At 46.4% G+C, this 25,592-nt stretch overlaps 1 protein-coding gene across 2 annotated transcripts in view; it reads left to right on the forward strand.

Annotated features, from left to right (window-relative positions):
• Positions 1–22,959, forward strand: part of LOC139057253 (uncharacterized) — a 149,810-nt gene extending 126,851 nt beyond the window's left edge. Inside the window, exons 3-6 of one of the 2 annotated variants that reach the window (XM_070535134.1) lie at positions 4,632–4,867; positions 6,429–6,682; positions 12,754–12,888; positions 20,759–22,959. In XM_070535134.1, the coding sequence (XP_070391235.1) occupies positions 4,632–4,867; positions 6,429–6,682; positions 12,754–12,888; positions 20,759–20,921 (788 nt within the window). In that variant the 3' untranslated portion in view covers positions 20,922–22,959. Of the gene's footprint in view, positions 1–4,631; positions 4,868–6,428; positions 6,683–9,445; positions 9,687–12,753; positions 12,889–20,758 lie in introns of those variants that run through there. The other variant, XM_070535135.1, reaches the window with a different exon arrangement.
• Positions 22,960–25,592: the final 2,633 nt, after the last annotated feature.

Below are 25,592 nucleotides of genomic sequence, written 5' to 3' on the forward strand. Positions count from 1 at the left end.
TCCTCATAAAGAGCCCGAATGCACTTTCATCAAGCGTTAATCGCCGGCGATGCTGTGGTTCCGCAGGCTGTTTCGATTGGCGCGATAACGCATTGCTCGGCTCTAAGCCGGGCGCATCGTATTACAAGTCATGCGCCAAATTACGTCTGTACGTGACATGGATAAGAAGTATAGAGAACGGCTCCACTAAGAAAGGCTGAATGATGAGTAACCAAGCGCGTTCGGTGATGTTTTCGAGAAGATAGTTTTGGCTGATAATTCTGTGGCGCAGTGGTCGCCCGTTCTCTTGCTTGCAACTCTACGCGAGGAGCCTGGTAGGCCGCGTTGCACGCTTGGCGTTTACAAATGTTACTTTTTTTTTTGCGGTAAATCACGTATCTGACTCCGATGGTCCTGTGCTTTTGACGAGTTAACTTGTCATGCACTTTAGTCATCATCATCATAAAAAGCTGACGAGGTGAAGTATGCACAATATATATACATATATATGTACGATGGCTGACATGACAGCTATATAGTTTTAAAGCCGCGCTCCTAAGAAACGCCAAACTAATACAAGAAGGATTGGCGCACTATATCTTTGATGCGTGTCACTTTTTATCTTTTATCTTGGTAGGTCGCCTACATCGCGCTGTTGCTTTTGTATGGACTTCTTACCAGGTAGATAAATTATTCCTTCTGGTGGCAGCATTGTGCGCCGACCTCTCAGCAGTGCGCGCCGTTTTACAGGTTGTTTAATTCAGTCCTCAGAAATTTGCCGCCATCAGTATTTGTGTCCTCTGATTGAAACATTGAAAGAATAAACTGCTTTACAAAGCGAATTAAAAACCAACACTCCATGCTCGGAAGGAAAATATGCCTTCTTTATTACCCTTACACGCAAGAAAAGTTCAAAATTTTCCGCTTATTCGTGTTACAGGCGGCTTAATACACTAAGAACACGCAAAAGTTGGTCGCCTGTCTCCTCTCGCATTTTGAACTACAAATTTCACGATGTCTTCTATAACTCGAACCGCCACTTGGGATGAATTTACCCGCTTTCAATGGCACAAATGGACAACAATTACTGAGCAGTTCACAGGGGCGTTAAAGTGAATACCACTCTGGAACAGTGCTTACGTAAACATTCGCTCGGTTGTAATACTGGTGTTGCTAGGTTTCTAGGCGAATTGTTAGAGAAGCTGCTTAGCCTATAGTCATTGACTCGGGGCTGGTGAGATGGAGCTTTTTTTTCTCGCACGCCGCAGGTTAGTTTTATTTTTCCTTTTAGCAGTGAGAACTTCGCATTTGTTACCAGCATATGACTTATCGATATCTTATATATATCTTATATTCTCGATTTTAACAAGCTGACGCCGGCTTAGCAAACTGAAACGTCTGTGCCAACCGCTGTTACGAGACACTCTCGCCAGACGCAGGCCCGAGCTCGTTTTTTCCATCCATCACAGCGCGTCTGCTCCCGCCTGTGGAGCCCCAGAGTGTCACCGGCTTAACTCTGGCCTTCGGGCCGGGAAAAACGATAACGAAAGTACTATCGACGCAGTTACAAGCGGCGCGGTATGCTGTTAAGGCGCTGTCAGCATGTGCAGAACAATAATTTGCCAGCTGCTAACGCGAGAGCAGCTGCTTCATAAGTGCCCTTGCACAGGCCTGGGACCCCTTCAACAACATCCTAACTCGACCATAACTGTCCTTACCGGCATGCATGAGCTCCCCCGCCTAGATGCAGAGACCACCACGAGCTGTCACTCTTGACAAGGTCGAGGCAGCAGGCTCGACACCGGAGTCTACCCGACAAGCGAAAGAACGATAGTGATGGCCCTTGAGCGATGAATATCAAAACAGGAGGACCGGCATGGGCGTGGCATGGCGGCAAGGAAAGATGCAAGAATTATCAGCCTGGGCTTTACCAGGCGCTTAGCCGCCGAAAACATGACTGGAACAAAGGTTTGCCAGCTGCTGACTTCAGAGCAGCTGTACTCGTGCCTACAGGCAGCGCAGGTACTGTTTGGGCTCCTCGGGCGAGTTGTCAGACTTGACAAGGTCTAGGGGGAAGGGTTGGCAGTGAAGTTCGCACGAGAGCGAGACAGCGATTGTGGTGGCTCTTCAGTAACGACGTTTGCAGGGGAAAGAATTGATATGGTGTGCCGTTCGCAGACGGTCGTGGCGGTGATTGTTTTCATCGGCGCAACAGGCTGCCATCCGCATTCTTGCGTAAAGAGCACTGGAGAGCACATTTTATTGTTCCGTTGGCTCCCAGACCATTTGTACATTGCATACTTTTCGCATCTTATTTTTCTATCTTTTGGCTAGTTGCGCATGCCGTTGCGCATGCCGTATCGGTGCAAGATTAAACGTCTTGTCGGTTATACCAGGTGAAAATGTTGAAATCGTGGAACTGTTGAAATCATGGTTGTTCACTTGCCGTTTGTAACCAATTAGAAACGTTTGAAACGAGCCAAAAGATAGCAAGCAAAACAGCTATGCAAGCTGAGAATCGGACAATAAACCAGTTGCACTCGTAATTTTTTTACGACAAGAGTGTACCCTGCTTTGTCAATGGTAAATTTGATGAGATAGGTACATAGGGTAGCTCAGATTAAAACGTGCGATCAAAGTCTCGCTAACTCCGCTTCTGTCCGGAGTGCTATCAACGAGAAATTAGTATACGTCTTGCGTTCATGGTATCGGTAATGCATCTTCAGTGCTGCAAACAACGTCACTTAAAACATATCTATTGCGTCGAACCTATACCTCTATATTCCACGCTGTTGCGATAAAGGCGTACTAGCCCTAGATCGGTTCCTTGATGTCTTATTAGGCAGCCAAGATTAAACAATGCCGCATGCCCCTCAATCACAGTCCCAGTAGCATGCGCGGGAAGACGCACGCGTATGCGAAGATTTCGCAGCAGCTGATAAAGCAACCTGATACCCCTGGCCTGAATTCGGCCAAAGTTCGTTTAACGAGAGCGAGATCTAGGTTATCAGCTAAAGCCGGACGGCCATTCGTTTATTTCACGGAGTGCCAGCGCGGCTCACAGAGAATAGAAAACAAAAAAATAAAGACGGACGTCAGCCGCTTTCCAACTGTTTTACGGCGGCTTTCAACCAAATCGCGCGTACCCGAAACAGAAGATGCAAACTGGTAGCAGCCCAGTGAGGGGAATCTCGAAGACCGTTTTCCAAGTTGTCTACTTCGGCATCCAAGTTTAGAAGAACGTACTTACGCGTCGGTAGAAACGAGATCGTATCGGAGCGACTCACCGCTTTTCGGAGAAAATGGCACGAATGACCGTAAAGCTAAATACAGTGCTGAAAGCGTTTTCACAAAGCGTGCCGCCTGCCTGCTTGCAAAGCAAGAGCACAAGAGATCGTATACACTCTGCCTCGGTATAAACTCTCTCCGCGCTGCACAGGCCCTGAGCCCGTCTAAACAAGCGGCCAACTCCCGTAGCGCGCAGACGTTTGCAGTAACTCTACGAAAAGCCGCCGGATTCGATAAGCTTGCACACGCCGTACAGATGGCGCTGTTCTGTTCTAGGTTTCGTCTTCTAAATATTTTTTTTCCTTTGTTGTTCAGAGAACGAGGATACCTAAACTTCAACTTAAAACAGAACGCTCTCTCATGCGTTCAGTAAAATTCGCTTTGTTATCGTCCACCACAGGAAAGTTTCGGTCGACTGAAGGATTTGTTTCAGTACAGCAAGATCGAAGAACTGTATACGTACAACCTCTCGTATCTAACAGAGACGTGACCAGGAGCTCTTCTGCTTGCACTGTCGAATGAGCAGTGGACTGCGACTTTTCGCGCGATTCAACTTTTCGTGCTGAATCAAAACTCGTTTCGTGATACTCCTTGGTGTCTTCATTTTTCTTTCTTTCTTTTGTTTTGTGCCTAACCTTAGAGAATGTTAAGAAGAAAAGAAGCATTTGGCATAACGAACTTTTTTTGGCCATGAGGGATCGATCTGCCAGCGTAACGTTCGTTCTCAAAGTAAGTATAGAATCTCCCGCTTCGGGCCGAAATGCGTTTTGAAGTCTTCTCCATGCTGTAAAGAATGGACGAACGAACGAAGGAGCAAGAAAGAAAGAAAGAAAGAAAGAAAGAACGAAAGAAAGAAGGAAAGAAAGCAAGAAAGAAAGAAAGAAAGAAAGAAAGAAAGAAAGAAAGAAAGAAAGAAAGAAAGAAAGAAAGAAAGAAAGAAAGAAAGTTGTGCCGATCTGTACCATCGTGAAAGCAACCGCTAGTACCGGAAATCTAAAACACAAAATGACGATTGCTCCTGGGGTCACAATGTTGGCTGTTTGAGGTAGATAGAGAATAAACGTACTCACTACTCCACCCGTGCGATCGAGTGCTTGCGGCCCTGTTCCACTTCTAAGAGCTGCACTTTCAGGAATTATCTCTCTCCTCCAAAGTATGTGTTCTCTATAGACAGAGTGTACACGTATCCATCATCATAGCGCACGGGAGTTCCCCAAAGTGGAAGTGAATAGAAGACAAGCAGCTTCAGCTACCGCTGCAAGGGTTGTAGATTCCCACTTTCTTCTCGGGGAGCATTTTACTTCCCGCGTCTCGACTGACCGGATGGTATATGGTGCCTGATATACTGTGCCTCGCCTCCTCAGAGCTGGAGGACGTCCGGAGTGCCAACGAGCACTTCCTGCGCATTCGGACGACGGCCCGGTGCCGGGTGCCCCGCACGCGCGTCGTGCACGTCAAGGAGTTCTACTCGGACCCGAGCAAGGAGTACCTGCCTCGGTGCACCATCCTGCACCGGTGCGGCGACGATTCCGGATGCTGCGACAGCGAGCAGTACCAGTGCGTGCCCCGGGCCGTGCAGGAGGTCACCCTGCACTTTTACGTGAGTGCTTGTCACCTGTGCAGGTTGAAGCAGTGGTGACACGTTATTTTTGTAGTCGTACAAAGTGTACCACCCTGTTCTCCCGCGCATAAGAAGGACTTACGTGAGCTGACCTTACGTTCTAGTGTGTTTTGTGTGGTTTTTTAGGTGCACTGTTTTAGTGGGCTTACGTCACCTGACTCTTTAACTTTTTCGCTCTTGTTAGCTTTCTCTTGTTCAATACCAGTTTGTTACTTCAAATTTAGCATAGATTTATCCTTCGGGAAAAATAGCAGCCTAAATATCATGAATTAATGTTTGTCTCTTAATGCCGAACCTGGCGAATTGACATTGTGGTGATGTCATGACATAGATCAAACTTTGATGATGTTTTGTAGAAATAGGACTAGGAATGATGAAGTTACTTCTGAAGAAAAAAAAAACAAAAGAGCTTTGCGCGCTTCTGGCATAGCTCGCCTGCCACAGTCGCAGCGATAGCGGGAACGGAGCGATACAATGTTCTATGACGTCATGACGTATCAGCTGCCGGGGTACAGAAACCAAAAGTGGTTTGTAGAGACGAGCATTATCGTGCTTTTCCGAAAAGAAAAAAGAAAGGCATACCATGTCGAGTTTTTAAGGGCTTGATCAAGTCGGTTAACATGCTACTGTGTGCACATTTTGATAGATATAGCTAGGTTTGATGTAAGATCGGCATGGCGAGGGCGGAAGTAACACGCTGAATTAAAACTATTTCCTCTCGGTTCTTAGAGATAAAAATAGAACAAGAAATGGCAATGGTCAAGCTAATGCAATGGCGTCACCAGTACTGAACTACTGTAGAACTGAAATAAGTAAGTGAACAAACAAACAAACAAACAAACAAACAAACAAACAAACAAACAAATACGAACACTTTTCTCACAATATCAGTATGCACTACAATGCCGAACACGTGCTAGAGCTTCTCAAAAATGTTTTAGCTGCCATAAAACGACAAGAAAAAAATTGTTTGGTTCTTCCCGCTTTATTCTTTCATGTATTTAGCGAAGAAAGTAAAACATGAATGACAGCCTCTTCCTGCGAATGCACAAATGGTTCCATTCCCATCCAAACCAAGAGAAGAAAATGAATTTTCACATCCTTAACGATTAACAATCAGTGAAATGTAAAACAAGAAATAAATAAAGGAATAATCATAATAAACAAATTAAAAAAGAAAGCAAACGACACTGCATTTTCGCTACATTGTCCGGTTGTCTGGCCAGACTCGGAATGCCTGGCCACGTCCGAGCTCAGTTCCTTGATTTGTTGGTGTCATAGAGCTATCATAAACGAGACCATGTTCGGCTGGTTCCGTGCCACGAAGAAGAAAAAAGCCTCCGGAAATATTTGGGCAGGGAGAGCTCAAGAAAATGCCTACTCTTTCTTTTTGTTAACCTGCATGCCTTCACTCCTTCTTATTGCATCTAAACCCGCATCAACCAAATGTCCCGGCCCTTACTTCAACCCACATCAGTGACTACTGATTTCTTCGCGCTTCGATAACCCGCCCTCATCTCCCGCTGCTCGCTGTGCGCAGACGATCCACCTGCAGAACCAGAACGGCGGCGAGGTGGCGCTGCGCAACTCGGTGACCAAGCTGCTCTTCCCAAACCACACCGAGTGCGAGTGCCAGCCGGTGAACGACATCCCGCGAACAGCAGCGAGGCCCTCGCGAATCGCTCATCACTCGGGCGAGCACAACAAGGTTTCGCTGCACGCGCCTTCGTCGGAGGACGCCGACATGGCCGCCGGATCGGGCATGCACGAGGAGCTACCCTCGGGACCACTCAAGTGAGCAGCCGCGTCAACTGCCGCTTCACGAGGGAAGGGTCTGGTGAAGGGCGGGCGCTACGCGCAGAGTTCACAAGTACATTGTTGCAGAGCTATTGCAGGAGACGCAACGGAGAGATCGGGCAAGCCTTGTCGAGGGTTCGACTAAAGTTCTTCTGGCCAACTGGATGACAAAATGACGAACAGAGTGCGGCGTGAACGGCGGGAGAAACGAGAACAGGAGAGAAAAACGCATCTAGTCTGTTCGTACACAGCCAAACCCACTTATAACAAATCTGGTTTCAGCGAATTATGCTTTATATTGAACACGCAAGACTTATTTAGCGATATTAAGGCAATACTAATTCCTAAATATAACTGTACATTGGATATATCAAACTCCAAGCGTCCGCAACCTGTGTCATAAAACCGCCTGCAGGTTCTTTTCTCAGCGTGTACTATTCGAGCGTATTTGTACTTTTATTTTTCGACCATACGAACGAAGATGCTTGATACATGTTCGGTCAGAACCGGGTAGGGTGTGATACGCCGAATAACGCAATAGAGAGCTAAGTCCTGTCGAATTGCTGGCCTACTTACACATGCGGCTGAGAGGAGCAGGTCACTGTGGAGTGTTTAGGCACTATGCCGTAGCTTCGTTCTGCCCGCGCATAACTCATCGTGAACGTTCAGCATACCTGAGTTCGGATATATGGAAATACTGGATATATCGAACTATGTTTAGCACATGCACCATTTCGTTATAAGCGGGTTTGAATGTGTCTGTTGCACCGTCGTCTGCACTGCTCTCCACATTGAACGAAAGCTATCCGAGCTTAGAGCTGTTCTGGAGCAGTGCATGACGTTTAAGAACACCTATGCTGATACTTTGTGAGAAGTATGCTGTGCACCTGTTTGTCTCGCTCTCCCTTTTTTTAGAAGCCGCCATTGGAACGTTTTCTCGGTCTCATTGTCAACCAAGAACCTGCAAGTATTTCGTACCGTCCATTGACCGTCAGCGACTTGACTTGACCAGTGACTGGAACTCTACCGGTTCTACCGAGAACTTTCGTGGAACTTTTGACAACATGCAACCCATTGCCCTTGCGTTGTTAAACATAGAAAATAAATCGGTACCGTCTATTCTCACTTCTACTCAATCTAGCTTCAACACAAGCCTAACTCAATTATAATAAATAATTATTCCAGTCCCGATACGTCATCCAATAAGTGCGCAGTTGCAATGAGCGTGTACAGTACTGCAAGAGGCAGGTTTACTCAAGCACAGTAGTGCCAGACACGATGCCGGAACACTGTGGCCGTATGATACGTCAGAGTTATCGCTAAATAACTTTTGCAATCCTTGATACCGCCGTCTTAGATGGCTATCATCGTACCTTTATGACTGCGCTGCCAAACGTTCACTGTTGACAGTTCTTGTGTAAACATCACAAGGATTAGTCACAGGTCTATATAATTGCAGAGAGTTTGCGAGTTCACCTATGCCACAAGTGCTAACGATAAGATGATGACAATGACAAGTCATCGTCAGCACTTATTTACAGAAATTACTGGGATATATGCAACGCAGGGTTGAAAATTGTGTGGTGTCTCTTTAACGCGATCGTTGCGTTATCAAAAATATCAGTTCATTATTTACTCTGCTTTTGTCGGCAACAATGAGCGGACAAAAAGAAAAGTGAGAGTGAAAGCAACAACTGTATTTATCCCAAGTAAGATTGTGCCTTCATGTCTGCCGTGTTGTTAAGCAAAGACGGCCAGCGCTCGCGGTCATGAAAAGTGCTTAGGTCGGCTTGAAGACAAGTTGATGCAACAGTCTCTTGAGCGCCAAATTGAGTTTACCTGCCAGACCTTCAGCGGAAGCAGTCATTCCCTCAGTCGCTTCCTCCGCGCTGCCAACGCTATTGGCAACAGTATAACAAATCAGAGAAACAGATAGGTGTGCCTTATTTTTTTTTTCACCGTGAGCCTTTCGTCAAGAGCTTTGTTTGCCCGTTACGCGTTATTTATTGCTTACAAGAGCGAGCAAAATTGGCAACAGCAACATCGAAAAATACGGGCCGTATTCTCCAACCACAAAGGCCTTTTGTCGAACGATATTACTTCACTCGTAACAGCTGTGGCGTCCGTAACAACCCATTTGTTACTCGTAGCGCGTCTTCCCGTGGCCGTTGTAATCGACTCCTCCGCTTGACCGAAATGAGAAACGGAAACGGACAGGTGGAGGTCCCTGCTAACACGGCCCCTCGATTTCGAAACGACTGGCGAAAGCAAGAGGAAGGAAGAAAGGCATTAGCTGCGGCCCGCGCAATCCTACGCCGCGTAGCGTCAGCGCTGTATACCTGAGGCACTGCGTGCGACCTTTCCGTTTTCGCGGTCGTTTACTCGTCGCCCACCAATGGGTGCTTAATAAATAGGCCTCAATTACACCGACTAATGTGCCCCCTGGGAAGAGTGCTCTCTGCTTGTTAACCCCCCAGCGTACGTCCATGCCCCCTTCCCCCCGACTTCTTTTTGGCTCCTGTCTATGCTCGCCTTGCCCCGCTGAGGCCCGTTGCACCCAGGCGCGGCGGTGGTCACAGCTTCGCATTGTCTCGCCGGCCGAGGCACGCGCGCGTTCCGCGCATGCAATGCCGACACATGCGCGGCCGCATCCCGTGGCGCGGGAGGTGCTCTCGATCAGCGCGCGGCGCGGCGGACGCGGGTCGTTGCACCGCAGATTGCTCGTGTCCTAACGGTTCCCAACTCTATTTTCCCAAACAGGGGTGGCCCACCGAATTTAGAACGGCCACTTAGGGGGTCTCCTCCCCCCCCAGCGTCCCTCCCTCCCCCCGAACTGCTGCTTTTGCTGGGCACACCACCACCGCCACTGCCGCCGCCGCCGCCGCACAACAACAGCAACTCCGGGCAACCGCAAAAGAGGCATCACCGATTAGGTATTCTGGGCGAGGCTCGACCGCGAAGGAAGAGCCGAGCGGTGCGGGGGTGAGTTTGAGGCCGGATGGCTGGCTGCTGCGACAAGATAGATGGCGTCAATATGATCGGGACCCTGCATCTTCTCGCGGCTTTTTTCGGAAGGACTGCTGGTATGGGCGCCGCGCTTGGGACGGATCGGGCCGGTTGAGGTGGGGGCCCGCGGTCCGGCGCTTGCTTGCCTTCCTGTACGCGCGGGGGGCGTCAAATTGGGAGGAAAGTGGTAACATCCGTGACACTTGGGCTGCGGAATAACATACGGTAGTTCTTTCCCGGTGTCGGCGTCTTGCTGCGCAACCCGCGACTGTCACGGAGCACAGAGGTGTCGCACTGGCTCCGCAGATTTTTGCTCTAAGGAAAAAGACGCCGTCTATGGTTTGCAGTTGGTCTTAAGGGGACAGTGAAGGCGTGTGGAGGTCTGTATGTAGAGGACAGCATAGCTTTCGCATTGTAATTTGAGATCCGCGAACGGGTAACATTCAGCAGGATTATTGCAACTCAAGGAGCCTATTGGTTGTGCATAGTTGTTTTCTATCAGATCCGGAATTTTACGGATAAACAGAAGCAAACAATTTTCGCGGGGCACGGAGCTTACCATTTGCTGTTGAAGTCGGCACTGCAATGTGGACCAGTAGTAGCTTTTTAAAGGTTGCATGCACAGAATTTGCGCAAACTCAGTAGTATTTCTTTATTCCTTCCGCGAATGTAAGGTTAGGTAGCCTGTAGTATATGTATATTCACCAGTAACAAGTGGCGTAGCCAGGGGGTGGCACACCGGGCACGTGCCCCACCCCCCCTTCCTCCCCTCCTTCTTCTCGAAATTTATCTGTTAGTATGCAACCCCTAGCTCCCCTTCCCTCTTCTTCCCCCTCTCAGCTTCCGGTCATGTTCGTTCCCCTGTCACACCCCCGAAATATATCTGTTGGTATGCGTCCCACCTCTCCGATACCTATCAAGTGCGTGCCCCCCCCCCCCCCCCATCACAACTCCCAAATTTATCTATTAATATGCGACCTACCTAACTCCCCTCCAAGCTTCCTGCCCCTCTCCCCTCCCGATCGAATGCGTGCCACCCTCCCACCACCTGAGATGTATTAATTTATTGGAAAGGCAGAGAGTTCGGCCTTAGCTAGCAAGCTCTGGCCTGCTACTCTATAGGTGCACGTAATCACGGTTTCACCGGTAGCCGGTTCGCAATATACCGCACCCCCCGAAATGTACCTGTTAGTATGCGGCCTACCTATCTCCCCTCCCCTCTTCCTACCCCTCTGCGCTGCCGGTCAAGTGCGTGCCCTTTCCCCCGCCCCCAAATCACCGGCAAAAAATTTCCTACACGTCACTGCCAGTAATATGAAATGGCATAGGCTAGAGCACCACTGAACGTGAGCTGTGCACGCCTCTAGTCGTTCACCAACGGAGAGACACGTCCTGTTGCATCATGGAGCAGTGGTGTTCGGTGCGTGCGTGTTCTCGAAGTTCTCGCAAAGCCGGGCTCACTTGGCCGTGAAGCCTACCGCATGCTGAGTCATCCCATGCACTAGCGACGCGCACATCAAGTCTACATCGCAGTGACATAGCCAAAATATCGCTGCGTCACTCCGTCATTCCACGACCTATAGCGTGTTTCCGGCTTGGTGAACAGCCACAGGCGCGCACAGATGGCGCTCCTCGGACGTGCTCGCGTGCTCCGCTTCGTATTCGTGTGACGGCGCCGTTCGTCGTGCCCGTACGCGTTCACACACAGCTGCGCGTCCGAATGCCTCCACTCAGTTGGGGTTTTTTTCCACGGCTCGATAAATATAAGTTCCATACGCACTCGTAATTACAAGTCGTGCTGGCGTAGGGCATGAGACAGCGTTTTCGTTTTCTCGCCTGTCGTAACGGATGTTCACCGTGTTTTCCGGTAGTGCTGACAGAGCAGCATTATTCGCGTTCGTGTCTCAAACATGCGCAGTCACAAGATGGCAGCGGTAGCTTTTACAAACTTCGAGCTAGTAATCACACAACCCAGTACGTGGTATCTGTCTGACAAATAAATAAATAAATAAATAAATAAATAAATAAATAAATAAATAAAAGGAAAAGGGAAACACACATTGACGCCTCAGAGAAAGAGAGAGAGGGAGAAACATTAATGTGAACTGGGTAAGTTAGCCCAGCGATATGCCTGACATGATGAAACAGTCTATTAGAATGAAAGATGAAATAAATATTTGAGTTCAACGGGGGGGGGGTGGAGGGGGGAGGAGGGCAGAGGATTGGCCAACGATGTTTGGCCAGTGGGTCGAGGAGTACTTGAGGAGCAAGCAAGAAATTGGCGAAAATTCTATTTATAACGAAATATTTTGCTCAATTTACATTTACTTACACTGAACAACCGACCCTGCAGCTTGCGCGTGGATGCAGCAAACGGCGATGTTCGTGGTGGTGGCGGTGGTGGTGGTGATGGTGGTGGATGCGTTAAATTGATGATTTATGAATTTGCATTTTTACGAAATGGGCACTAAGAACGCACTGATTGGTGGATTACACTTTTGGAATACCGGATAGTTCTCGTTACCGTTAGCGTGATTTTTGGAAATCTGAAAAAGACGCGTAAAGCTGAGACAAGCGCCGACGACGAAATATCTGCCGAAGTGCCGCAGGTTGTGACGCATTTCGATATTATCTCCTCAGGGCTAATAAGCTTTTAGTTAAGAAAGAAAGGTTAAATTGGCTTATAATGTACGCGAACAAAGCTTCTGCAGATTTTCCTGCCCAAAAACGGCCAGAACTCGCGAAAGTTCAATGAAATTCCTGACAGAAAAATGACGTAATAGGCGCTATGGTTCAAAGGAGAAATTGTGAGGGGAACTTTGGCCTTTATTTTTCGTTAGTGAGTAATCAACGCCATGTTTCTTTTCCTTTTCCCGCCGGAGAAACGCAAATAAGAGTTTCAAAAGAGCAGTCTACCAGTCTAAGCTGACTTAGTGCTTCTGTTCACTGTTGCTTGAAAGCCAATCTGCTCACCTCCAAGTTGTCTTTCACTCCAGTATAGATCTGCGAGTCATCTGGAACTCTCTCTCTCTCTCTCTCTCTCTCTCTCTCTCTCCCCACAGGTGCCATAACTGTCCGGAACCGTTCTCACGGCGATTGTACGAAGACGGGCGCTGCAGCTGCGACTGTTTCGAGAAGCAAAAGCGCTGCCTGAAGATCAAGAGGGGGCGGGAACCACTCGGAGACCTGGCCCGAAGGCATGTGACACGTTTGTTTGCTTATTGCGCTATGAATCCCCGTAAACCTGGGGCACTACGCCATTTATTTTGCCAGTAGTCTCACATCCTCCGAGAAGCCGGTGTCCACTAAATGCGGGCAGTCCCATCGGTGAAGGGTAATTCGGTGGTCAGGTCGTGAAGACACACAGACCTCGATGGCCTCCAGCATTTCCAACATGCTTGCTCAAGTATTTCGAATTTGACAAAGAGAGGTGTAACTCTTTAAACGTTGTTCACTTTCTGCCTGTGCTGCGTTGGCGGATTGCTGCACACACACACACACACACACACACACACACACACACACACACACACACACACACACACACACACGCACACGCACACACACGCACACGCACACGCACACACACGCACACGCACACGCACGCACACGCACACGCACACGCACACGCACACGCACACCCGCGCCAGAAAGCCAGGAGAAACACGGCAACCGCGTACACGCTCTCACATGTGCACAAAAGACCCTAGCTCCCCGCCTCATCCCATACTGCGAAGCTTCGAGAACTACAATTATAACGACGCGTCTTTTCGCACCCAGCCCGTCTGCTGCGCCGTGCACCAGAACCTGCCATACTTAGTCTGGTATCTCGTCGCTGCTTTGCTATGGTGTGTTAGTTGCAAAGCAGACAAACCGAATTTCCAGGTGACTTCCTGACAAACCGGAATACGCAACACGGTAGCTGCGGCATCGTTTATTGTCTGTAAGCATCTGCAAGAATCCCTAAAGCGCCAGAGAATGCCGTAGTTTAACGAATCACTCGTCAGGAATTCCATTGGGTATGACGGCAGATTCCCTAGGAAGTTTCCTGCCTCGTATGGGAAGTCCTTAAGAGGAAGCTTTAGCTCGGGTGCTCCATCTAAATACATGTAAAAGGAGAATTCGTTTTTTCTCGGCAGTCACTGCACCAAATTTGACGAGGTTTCTTGCATTTAAAAGAAAACTGAATGTCTAGTGACTGTTGGTTTCGAGTTTTCGATTTAGGTCGTCAATTTTTTATTCAAAATTGGCAGAAATCGAAAAATTTCATAGAACGAAACTATCAAGTTTACAACTCCGTACTCAACAGCGAAAAAGGATAATACAATTCTGTGAATTGCATCTAATAGTACATCTAAAGCGGACAAAATTCATATGTCACGCATGATGATAAAAGAAATTTAGTAATATCAAAATACAGCTTTTGCAAAACCCATGTAACCGACGTAAGAAATTCACGTAAGATGTGAAAGTCCATGTAGAATTTGTCCGCGATGAATGATCTAATGGAAGCCGTTTACGGAACCGCGATATCTGCTGTTGGTGCAGAGCTATGAATTTGTAAACTTCGTGCTTCTATTTTTTTCCGAATGGTCGAACATTTGAAAACCTTTTTATTTTTAACAATATTCAAGCCCTAAATTGAAATTCCGCTTCCTACAATCACTAGTATTTAACTTTCTTTCTCGAATGAAAGAAATTTCACTAGAATCGGTCCAAGGGTTATTTCAGAAAAACGTTCTTGCGTTTTACATGTATTTGAATAGGCCGCGTCGGAGTTGGGCCCGAGCTAAAGCTTCCTCGTAATTGTTGGTCGAATAGTGCTCGCCTTAATATGTTTGTTGTTGTTTTAGCTTCTTTATTTTCGTTGTTTATGAGGATGACCATGATTATAGTGTTACTTACATTGTTTACCTTAACCGGTATTGCTGATACATACAAGAAGTGCAGCTGTGTGACATTGACCCGACTCTATCCAAGATGGGTGTGGGTTCGTACACTGCCTTGACATTGAACTGTAATGTTGTTTTGCGTAACAAATAAAAAGTGCAGCAAAGACGCGACAGATCTGCCTTTGCCTCGCTGTGGTGGGCTCCTGGGAGCGGATTCGGAGCCACGCTTACAGTCTTCGGGTAGCGCGCGCCCTCTGTTTGTGTGCTTTGGCATGATGGAAGAGGCAGATCCTTATCGCGGCCAGCGGCGACAGACAGCTGTATATTTGTGATGCCGGAGGGGGGCAACGCCTCACGAAGCCTAATCGCGCGCTTCTAAAGCTCCTCCTGAAAGGCGTTCAGTGTCGTTGGGTCAGAGCTGGCGGTTTGAACAGTGCAGCTGTTTCGACGCTGCTGCTGGCAGAGCCAGCGCTCGCGGAGGGTGCAAGGAACTCTTCTACATTACTAACGAGTTTGGTGTCGTTGACACGAGCTGCTTACAGCTGTCGTATAGAGTCGACAAACTTCACGTTAAGCTTCGCACGGCGCTTCCTCTGCAACGCGCCGTATCCGGTGTGTCATGCCCGACGCTTTTGCCCTGAGAGTACTTGCTTTGGCTGAATCAATGGTGTACGAGTACGCCGAGTCAGGCAGCTTAACATTGAAGTACTCCGATTTGTTGCAGTGACTCAGTACCAATTGTACGAGTGAGTAGGTAGATATTGAGACACGAGGTCGCTAAGAAATTTTCATCTTTTATATATCATAGATCAAGCAGTATCCAATGCGAGGCTTCTCTTGAAGATTGCGCATGCGATCAGAAAAAAATGAGGGCGCTCTTACGTGTACAAGAATTTAAATTTAGAGGTACTAATGTTTGCCCTACTGAGCTCGTTCCTTATCCATCCATTGTCGAACGGCGAAAGTAACGTATAAGCAGGGGTCCACAAGAGATCCGGAATATTTTCTGTAAGTGAAAAGCCAAGGCATGAAAAGGGGAAAAATCGTTCGTCCCTCTGTATACGTTAGTGTACAGTTTCAAAGGTTACTTAATGGTTACACATACGTATAGTTGACTAAGATCGTTTACAATTACAATTTGTGTTTTGTTTTGCTGTGTGATGGCATTGGTAGACTAAGTTGCATTCAAATATATATACAGTAAACTTCGCTAATTCGACTCCGGTTTGTTGATTTTTTCTTTAATTCGATCCCGGCCGAAAGTCCTGGCCGGCGTCCATGCATATGAAATATATGTTCACAAGCGTTCGCTATTACGATCCTAAAATTGACCTTCCCCAGGTAATTTAAACCTGAGCAGTTAGCACACACATGCCAGACCCCTGTGGTTATCCCAATAGTGACCGCTTTACTGGAGGCGTCTGTCTCGACGGAGTGGAGGGGACAGTGAATGCGTTGAACACACGTCATCTCCTGCCGAAAACGCCAATTTTCGGCCTTCCCTTGGAAGATATTCAAGCAATAACTATAGCTCGCAGGGACTTACTGCGGTATTTACCCTATTATAACACGAGTCTTTTTTTCTTTTTCAAGCAAATTGCGCCCTAAATTGCGTGCGCGGTGCAATCGGATAAAATACCAAAACCGCCTTCGCGACGTTTGCATGCTTGACCGCATGACATTTCCGTACTGCGGCAAAAATAACTTCAAAAATTTATGCAGTGAAGCCGAGTTTAGGAAACCGGCCGCCATTATGCAATATATCAACATTGTGCAACGCACGTTAAACCCTTTCAAATTTTCTTGCTGAAAAATCGGGTTCGCATTAGATTTCTACTTTGTTTAGCTTTATTGGCTTTTCTATGTTTGCATGCTACATTGGAAAGCCTGGGTCGTATCACACACACACACACACACACGCACACACACACACACACACACACACACACACACACACACACACACACACACACACACACACACACACACACACACACACACACACACACACACACACACACACACTAGGTTTATGCAGTGAAGCCGAGTTTAGGAAACCGGCCGCCATTATGCAATATATCAACATTGTGCAACGCACGTTAAACCCTTTCCAATTTTCTTGCTGAAAAATCGGGTTCGCATTAGATTTCTACTTTGTTTAGCTTTATTGGCTTTTCTATGTTTCACACACACACACACACACACACACACACACACACACACACACACACACACACACACACACACACACACACACACACACATATATATATATATACATATATATATATATATATATATATATAATTCAATGAGAAGTTCTGTAGGTCCGGTGCATAGGTAGATTTAGAAACGAAGGTGCACACTTACGAAAATTTCATCTTTAATGTTTGTAACGTTTCGGCCGTGGCACGGCCTTCGTCAGAATAAACACACATACAAGCGCGCAGCCGCTTTTATGGGCATGCGCACGTGGGCGTAATCAGTAGTACATGCACGTGTACACTTGCAAATAATAATGATAATAATAAAAAAGTACAGCAGCAAATATAACTCAAGCACGATAAATGATATGCATTAAATATCATTCACGTGTAATGATGATTGTACATGAAGTACAGCATGATATCGATTGCGACATTGGCAAAACTGATTCGGCATGCTTTGTCAATTCTTTACAAGAACAGGGACATCAAGATATGGCAGAAAGGCACTCCTGGACTCCTCCTTCTCAAAGAGATAAATGCCTCGATCTATATATCAGAGCTGTGCAGCGAGATGTACTTGAAGCATACAAAATGCAATTACCATTCCGTCGGAACCTTAGTCCCAAAGAAAGGGACGCAATTGAAAAGTTGGCTAACCGTGATGACATCATCATTAAACCCGCTGATAAAGGTGGCGCAGTCGTCATTATGGACAAAGCCAGTTACATAACAGAGGCTCACAGACAACTTAATGACCAGTCATTCTACAGGCATCTGAGTTACGACCCGACCGAACAGTTCAAAACCATGGTAAAGGACACTTTAGACAATCTCGCGAAAGAAAACAAGATAGAAAAATCTGTAGTGAAGTCATTAGTTCCACTAAGCCCGGTAGCTGGTAGATTTTATCTCCTTCCTAAAATCCATAAGCAAAACAACCCAGGGCGACCAATAGTTTCAGGAATAGGTACTGTCACAGAGAATCTGTCCCGCTATGTAGATAACCTTATCAGTTCAATTCCTCCTAAATTTTCTTCTTATATCAAAGATACTAACCACTTCCTGTCGGATATCGCTGACTTGTGTGTTCCAAGCGATGCTCTTCTAGTCACACTGGACGTGGCGTCACTGTACACGAACATTCCCCATACAGATGGGATTCAATCTGTACTCCGCGCATATAATGATTCGGTAGATGACAAACCCATCGACGATTCTACCCTTGGCATAATTTTAACACTAATCCTTGAACTAAACAACTTTGAATTCGACGGCGAACATTACGTTCAAACCAGTGGTACCTCCATGGGCACAAAAATAGGTCCCAATTATGCTAACATTTTCATGGGCTTACTAGAAAAGAATTTCCTCGATACTCGTGACCTTAAACCATTCTATTACAAACGCTTCATCGATGACATTTTCTTAATCTGGCACCATGGTGAAGCTGCATTACTTTCCTTCATTACCGACTTTAACAACGCCGCACCGTCAATTTCCTTTTCCCATTCCTATTCATCACTTAGCATAAACTTTCTTGACGTATCGGTATCTCTGTGCAATGGTAAGTTAACGACAAACCTTTACAGAAAGCCCACTGACCGACAGCGATATCTGCATTTTAACAGTAGCCATGTCAAGCATTGCAAAACGAGCATTCCCTACAGCCAAGCTATCCGGTTCAAAAGAATTTGTTCAGACAATAGTGAATTCACTCGCAACTGTAACCAGCTTCGTGACGCACTAACCGTACAGAGATACCCTTCACAAATAATTGACGATGCCCTTAAACGGGCCGACTGTCTCGACCGGAAGGAACTCATCTGCACGGACAAGCGATCGGCGCCGATTTCACGAACTAACCTTATCCTAACACACTCTGCATCTATTCCTAACGTGTCCCACATTCTCAGGAAGCATTATAACTTACTAACACAAAGCGACCGTCTTAAACACATTTTCACGGAATCGCCAAGGGTTGTTTATCGTCGCTCTAGAAACCTGCGTGACCTAGTAACCTCTTCTAAGACTAACGCGATTGCTCCTGCTGGTTGTCATCCCTGCAATAAGCCCCGTTGTAAAGTTTGTACACACATGACCACATCAAAGACTGCTAGAAGCACAACATCCAATTTTTGTGTTAAAATCAACGGCGACTTCACTTGCGACAGCGCTAACGTCATATATCTGCTTGAATGTTCAGTGTGCCATATGCAGTATATCGGTCAGACCGAAACATCCTTTCGTGTCAGATTCAATAACCACAAATCACACGTTAACAGCTTGCCACACCTGCCATTATCTAAACATGTTCGACTGCCAGGTCATACGTTTGACAATATCAGTGTAACCATAATACAATCAGGTTTCAAATCGCACCATGATCGAGAAGTACGAGAATCCTTTCTCATCCACAAATTTAACACTGTGTCATCCGGTATTAACGAGAGCGTAGGAAAAGTGTCGTGCCTTTCTGCCATATCTTGATGTCCCTGTTCTTGTAAAGAATTGACAAAGCATGCCGAATCAGTTTTGCCAATGTCGCAATCGATATCATGCTGTACTTCATGTACAATCATCATTACACGTGAATGATATTTAATGCATATCATTTATCGTGCTTGAGTTATATTTGCTGCTGTACTTTTTTATTATTATCATTATTATTTGCAAGTGTACACGTGCATGTACTACTGATTACGCCCACGTGCGCATGCCCATAAAAGCGGCTGCGCGCTTGTATGTGTGTTTATTCTGACGAAGGCCGTGCCACGGCCGAAACGTTACAAACATTAAAGATGAAATTTTCGTAAGTGTGCACCTTCGTTTCTAAATCTATATATATATATATATATGTATGTATGTATGTATGTATGTATATATATACTTATATTAGTGGTGCATGTGCGTACCGTCACATGGAGTGGGGGTACATGCTTGCCACGTGCCATAAATACCGCGCTCCAGTTGGGCGGCCGCAAATCGTGCGCTAAGGATGCACACATTCTAAACAATATTGCCAAGTAAAGCCCGCCTTGGCTGCGTGCGTCGGGAAACAGCTTTTGCTCTCATGCACCTGCTGCACGTGGCGAGTATGCTTAGTGCCAGACAAAATGCGCAGCTGTGGAAGCTATACATGGGTTCCATGGGCCGGATCAGTTGACCGAATTAGCGAACTTCTTTGCATGCGCTTAACATTATGCGGTTCATTCTTAGCTAGTGTCCCAGCCAATCACATCGCTTCGCTGGCTGCGGACAACAATGCGACGCAATTGTGTGTGACACCACACCTAAACACCGTGCCCTATATTAGCGCTTAGCATGGAACGAATGATTAGAAGTACGTTGTTTCTGTAATTTTAGTCACCCGCTTGGAGCTAAAATACGATATCAATCGACATGTCCCTACCCTTACCCCGTTAAGTCGCTGCTGCAGTCACAGAACTACTGTTCCGTGCCACAAGTGTGTTGTGTGGTTTTGACTGTTATAAGGCTGCGTGCGTTCACGGTGAGAAAGTTGCATGAGCGAGTGCCTTAATGCTTGTTTGTTTGTGTGTGTGTGCTGGCGCGCGTGAGCACGTGTGTACATGTATGTATGTATGTATGTATGTATGTGTGTGTGTGTGTATGTATGTATGTATGTATATATGTATGTATGTATGTATGTATGTATGTATGTATGTATGTATGTATGTATGTATGTATGTATGTATGTATGTATGTATGTATGTATGTATGTATGTATGTATGTGCGAGCGCGTGGGCGCGTGCTTGTGCACGCGCGCGGCGACGCTATTATTTTAATCGGCCTCGGCCGCCTCAGTGTCAGCGCGTGGTATCGAGGCGTATTGCAGGTTCATGCCAACGTTTTACGGTTGGGCTGTGTCATCCTGACTGCTTGCTCGAACAGCCGGCTTCACATAATCGAACCTGCAGCCATTCAGCGAACTTGGCCCTTACCTGTGCAGGTGCGTCGAGACGCAAGACTGTCACGTGCCCGAGTGCGAGTACGGATTGTACGACGTGGACTCGGGCCGCTGTCCCAAGCGACCGGACTACTGGCCCAAGCACGTCGCCGACCGGAAGGTTCACCCGCATTCCCACAGGTGGCAGTACTTCGAGCGCGACTGAGCACCGACCACATCTCCGCCGCTGCTGCCGCCGCCACCGTTGCTGTTTCGTTGTTTGTTTGCTCGCCGTGTGTCGCCTTCGTCTCCTGACAACAACAGTGCACGCGCCTGCGGCAGCCCCGCGACCACCGGGCATTCCAGTCTTGACCAAAACCGACGCCCTATGTCGCCTTCATCGCAGCTCTCGCCTCCCCAGCAGAGCTCCTTCGCTTGAACTTTGAACTCTGGATAGACGAAGGAAGCGAACGAATGCGCAGTCGGGCCAGATGAGACGAGGGAGGGGAATGTTCTGGGCGAATACCAAGAAAGTTGAGGACTTTAATTGTATTAGTGTGTGTGTGTGGGCGTGTGCAAGGTTTTAGCCTGCACCATGCCAATGACAGTTATAGTGTCTGTTTTGTGTATGTATTTTTTGTCTCCCCTTCCTTTCGTTATTTAAGGTTTCCACTCTGAACAGAGCGCCTTCCCACATCAACACACACACACAATGACATCAAGTACTTGTACCTAACATTGGAGATTTTGCGTTAACTTTGTTGTCTTTATTTTTGTTTTTTACATGCGCACATGTTTGCAGTTGCGGAACACATTTGACACACCGGGGAATAATGACACAAGCCAGAGAATTTGTTGTTTCTATTCAGAAGACAGCAAGTGGTGCGCCCTTTAATAAACAGCAAGCTGAAATTACGTGCAGATGCGTGAAAGCAGTGGCTTGTTCGCGTTTGTCCATGCATGTGAATGCTGCACTCTTTTCCGGTGTCCCAAATCAACTGTGCTCCCTTAGTGATATCAATGATTCTGGCGGCTAAGCTAGACAATTAACGTCCGACTGAGTGACAGAGATGCATAACATTTTCGTTCTACTGTGACTGCAAAGAAGTTTTAATCATTGCACTTGAGTTGTCGGACACAATAGAATAACATGTTGCATAGGTGACGTAGTATAGTTAACGTTTGCTCCTCATAGTTCTCTATCGCGCTGTTATCTTTGTCCTGTGCTGAACTTGTTACATAGCTAAGCTTGTTACAAATTCTTCTCGCCTTCCATATGTTACTTTTTATGAACCATGTTCCGAGCCCTACAATGTTTCCATGCAAGCTGTAGTCGTGCATCTTTGTTCTGCATATCGATATTGTTGCTGTGCTCGTCCGCAAGTTAATCCTTTTCCACTCCACGACCAAGTGTGTGTTTGCCTAATGGCTTAACTTAAGCTAACTCACTGCCTCCTTTTTGTACTTTTCATACCCAGTGAATCAAACAAATAAAAAAAACGGCAATTACCATCTCGGTGTTTAAACGTAGCTAAAGACAACTGGACATAAAACACTCTTCTTCTATAGCTGAAGATGCCTTAGTCAGCCTGTGTAGCAAAGCATCATTAATATAATACCTTAGGACAAATGCGCTTCGCTTAACTGGCCATGATTCCTTGCTTAGATGTTCGGGCTTCTATATAGTACCCTGTTGTCATGATGTTGCCTGATAGCCTTTTCTAGCTATACTGTGATGCTGGTCAGCCTTTAGCTCCCCATGTTCCACATGTTGGTTAGTGGGACACCTAGCGTGCCTGCAACATGCTCGCTGTTGCATGCTCCAGTTAGCATTGTAGGTGAATCCATAGTTAACCGCGCAGCAAAGTTAGTTTCCTCGTGTTGACATCTGAAATCCGTGGGAAGAAATCTTTGGCTGTAAACTTGTATCTTGCCAAACGCCAGCACACGCTGTTAGCTGATAGTATCTTGTCATATACCTAGCCGCGACACCTGCATTTAAGAGCAAGAACACAAACTATATTGCGCAGTATATCCACATTACTAGGCAGTGTTTTTATCTACTGTTAGTTTTTTTCTTCCAGCCGAAAGACTGGGCCATTTATTTGTCGCTCAGTGGTCTCCGTAAATGTGTTTCAATTTCTGTAACTTCTTGGTTCAAGAGATACTGCGACAACTTCGTTGTCTATCATGCCAAGACTTTCGCGTGTAAGATGTAATGCGCAATTTTAAAGTTCGAAATAAACACGTTGTGCCTGTGTTTACCTTGGACTTGTGACCTTCTAGATGCCCTTCTGCCCGGCCTCGTACTGTGTAGAGTTCTGTATGCTTCTGAATTTCGCTTTACGATTGTTTGACCTCCTTATATTATTTGCCTACTTTAGTCACATAAAAGATCATTGATATCGATGGTTGTTTTTGGACCATAATGATTCTTTTCCTTTGAGTCCATTCATTTCCTATCATCCTCCGCAGCGGGTGACAGTCGGTGGCGATAACAAAGTCATGGCGTCCTGCCAACCATTTAAGAAGGACATAAAGAACGGACAATGGAAATATATGTTACTTAATACGGCCCTTGGTGACTATAAAGACAAACAAGTTAACCCTTGCTTATATATGCAGCATAATTTTCGGGACTAGTAGTTGACAACGCACTACATCGGACCCCTCTTAACTTCTTATTAGTTGGGGATCACTATAATGATAAGCAATGCGCATGACAGAGAGCACGATTTTAAGTCATGCAATCATGGGCCGCATGCTACCGCCTTGTACTCGCAATCTAAGAACGTCCGCCTCGTTGGCTCAGTGGTCGTGGCAACCTCGTGCTCTCCACGTGCTTGCGACGGCCACTAAGGCAACCGGCGGAAGCCGCTTCTCTCTCTGGGGCAGAACGCAAAAATGTTTTTGTACGTGAATTTAGGCACATGTTGAAGAACTCTACCTGTTGAAAATAAATCAGCAGACCTTCATAACAACGTCTAAAAGCGGTTGCAATAGCTCTAAATTGTGTTTTATGATGCTAAACAGCGCCAATAAATTAATTACTCTGGGAGTCTGCATTGGTGGCACGCGTCAAAAATTGGTAAATCATTACCTCCCGTAAGAAAAGCACTCTTATATTATATCAATAGATATACAAAAAGATTGCACTCAAAATGTCTACAAGCCGTACAATGAGCGTGAAAAATGCTGTAGTGGAGGAACCCAGATGGCGTCGACGCACATCGATCTAGTAGCCTTCTGCCGAAAAATTGCACTGCGAAAGGTATCGTTTATGTTGCATTACATGCGGTGCGCTTAATGAGGCCATTCGCATATGAGGAACACAAGCATGGGAGGGTCAGGCTTACACAGAGTAATGTACCGCAATTTCTCGCTTTTTGTACCGTTAATTATAACAATTATTGTAACATTAATTGCCCATTCGCTAAAAAAAGAGCAAGCGCCAAAATATTGAGCACTTCATTTCTCATTCCGCACGTGCGTTCTAGCGAATTCTTTGCAGGTATAGAAATATTTCTACAGCGCGCCTCCACCCCTTCCCCCAGTCAATTCTCATCTGAAGCTATTTGCTTCAGATGAGACACTCAAGTACTAAAAAAGTGGCCAGGATTAGCTTGGTTAAGCCAAGAATGCGTTGCATAATGCGCGAGTTGGGGCCCAGCTTTTCCTCCGGCAGTCGTGACGTCACGTCACGTGGTTGCGCTAAAGGTCAATGGTGGCTGCCCGGCCGCGCCCAAGGGCTGAACTGAGTGATTGCAATATGCAACGCATAAAAATAGAAGGAACTTAATAACAAACATTGCAAACTTAAAAGAGAATAGACCCACATATGAGACGCGCAGCAATGAACAATGGCTCATACCCTCAATGGTGGCTGCCCGGCCGCGCCCAAGGGCTGAACTGAGTGATTGCAATATGCAACGCATAAAACTCAAAGTAGATAGCCTCAGGTGCTGTCAATTCGTGCGGAAAGCGCAATCAAAGGCAACACTTATCTTTCACATTTACCTTGTTTGTTTTCTTCATCAGTGGGCATAACATTCAACAATTTCTGAGACCGGCAAACGCCACGTAAAAAAAAATAAAAATAAAAAAAGGTTAGAGTGAATGGACTACAGAGCGCCTGTATACGCGTAACCGCGGCATTGACATATATCCGAGGTGCTTGCAACAGCTGATGGGGTGCGAGGAAATGTCATTCCCTAATTACCTGACGCGAAACAAACGACCTCTTTGCTGTATCTACTGTAAGGTACATGCTCCGACATCTGTCAAATGCCGCCCGTGTCAAAAGAGGTATGGACTTGCAATCGAGTGTCATTCCAAAGCGTCACAACGACCGCCAGTGACAGACAACTGATCCTGTAGGAGCTACAGAACAGACAGTCCAATGAATACTTTTCGGATTCATCCAAACATATGTCTCTGTTGGCTCAAATCTGAGACCAAGATTTCTCACGCATTTGGACGATGTAATACATGCGCAGATATTTTGCATACTGTACATTACGCTATGCAAGTGCGACTTATTCACGTTACTCACGTATTAGATATCCACGTATTATGCGTTTTTGTGTATTAAAGCGAACAAGAGCTCTTTACTTATACACGCATAGAGGTTTGCCGGCGTACGTGCCGAAGGAAGGGAAAAAGAGTAGCAAAACACAATTTGATATTTTTATTTCACTTTTTGTCCGGCTTGCCCAAACATTTGAGTCCACTATCTTGATTTCACTACTGGTCTCTTATATGACATACATTAGGCGGGGAGTCCAAACGACAGCTAGAGTTTTAAAAGGTTGTCAATTTATTCAATATTATCGAACAAAATATCGTTTGCTTAATGTTGTATTGATTGAGAGTGCCACAAACCTAATATGCGCCTTGT

The sequence above is a fragment of the Dermacentor albipictus genome, chromosome 3, assembly GCF_038994185.2.
Source record: "Dermacentor albipictus isolate Rhodes 1998 colony chromosome 3, USDA_Dalb.pri_finalv2, whole genome shotgun sequence".
Lineage (NCBI taxonomy): Eukaryota > Metazoa > Arthropoda > Arachnida > Ixodida > Ixodidae > Dermacentor > Dermacentor albipictus.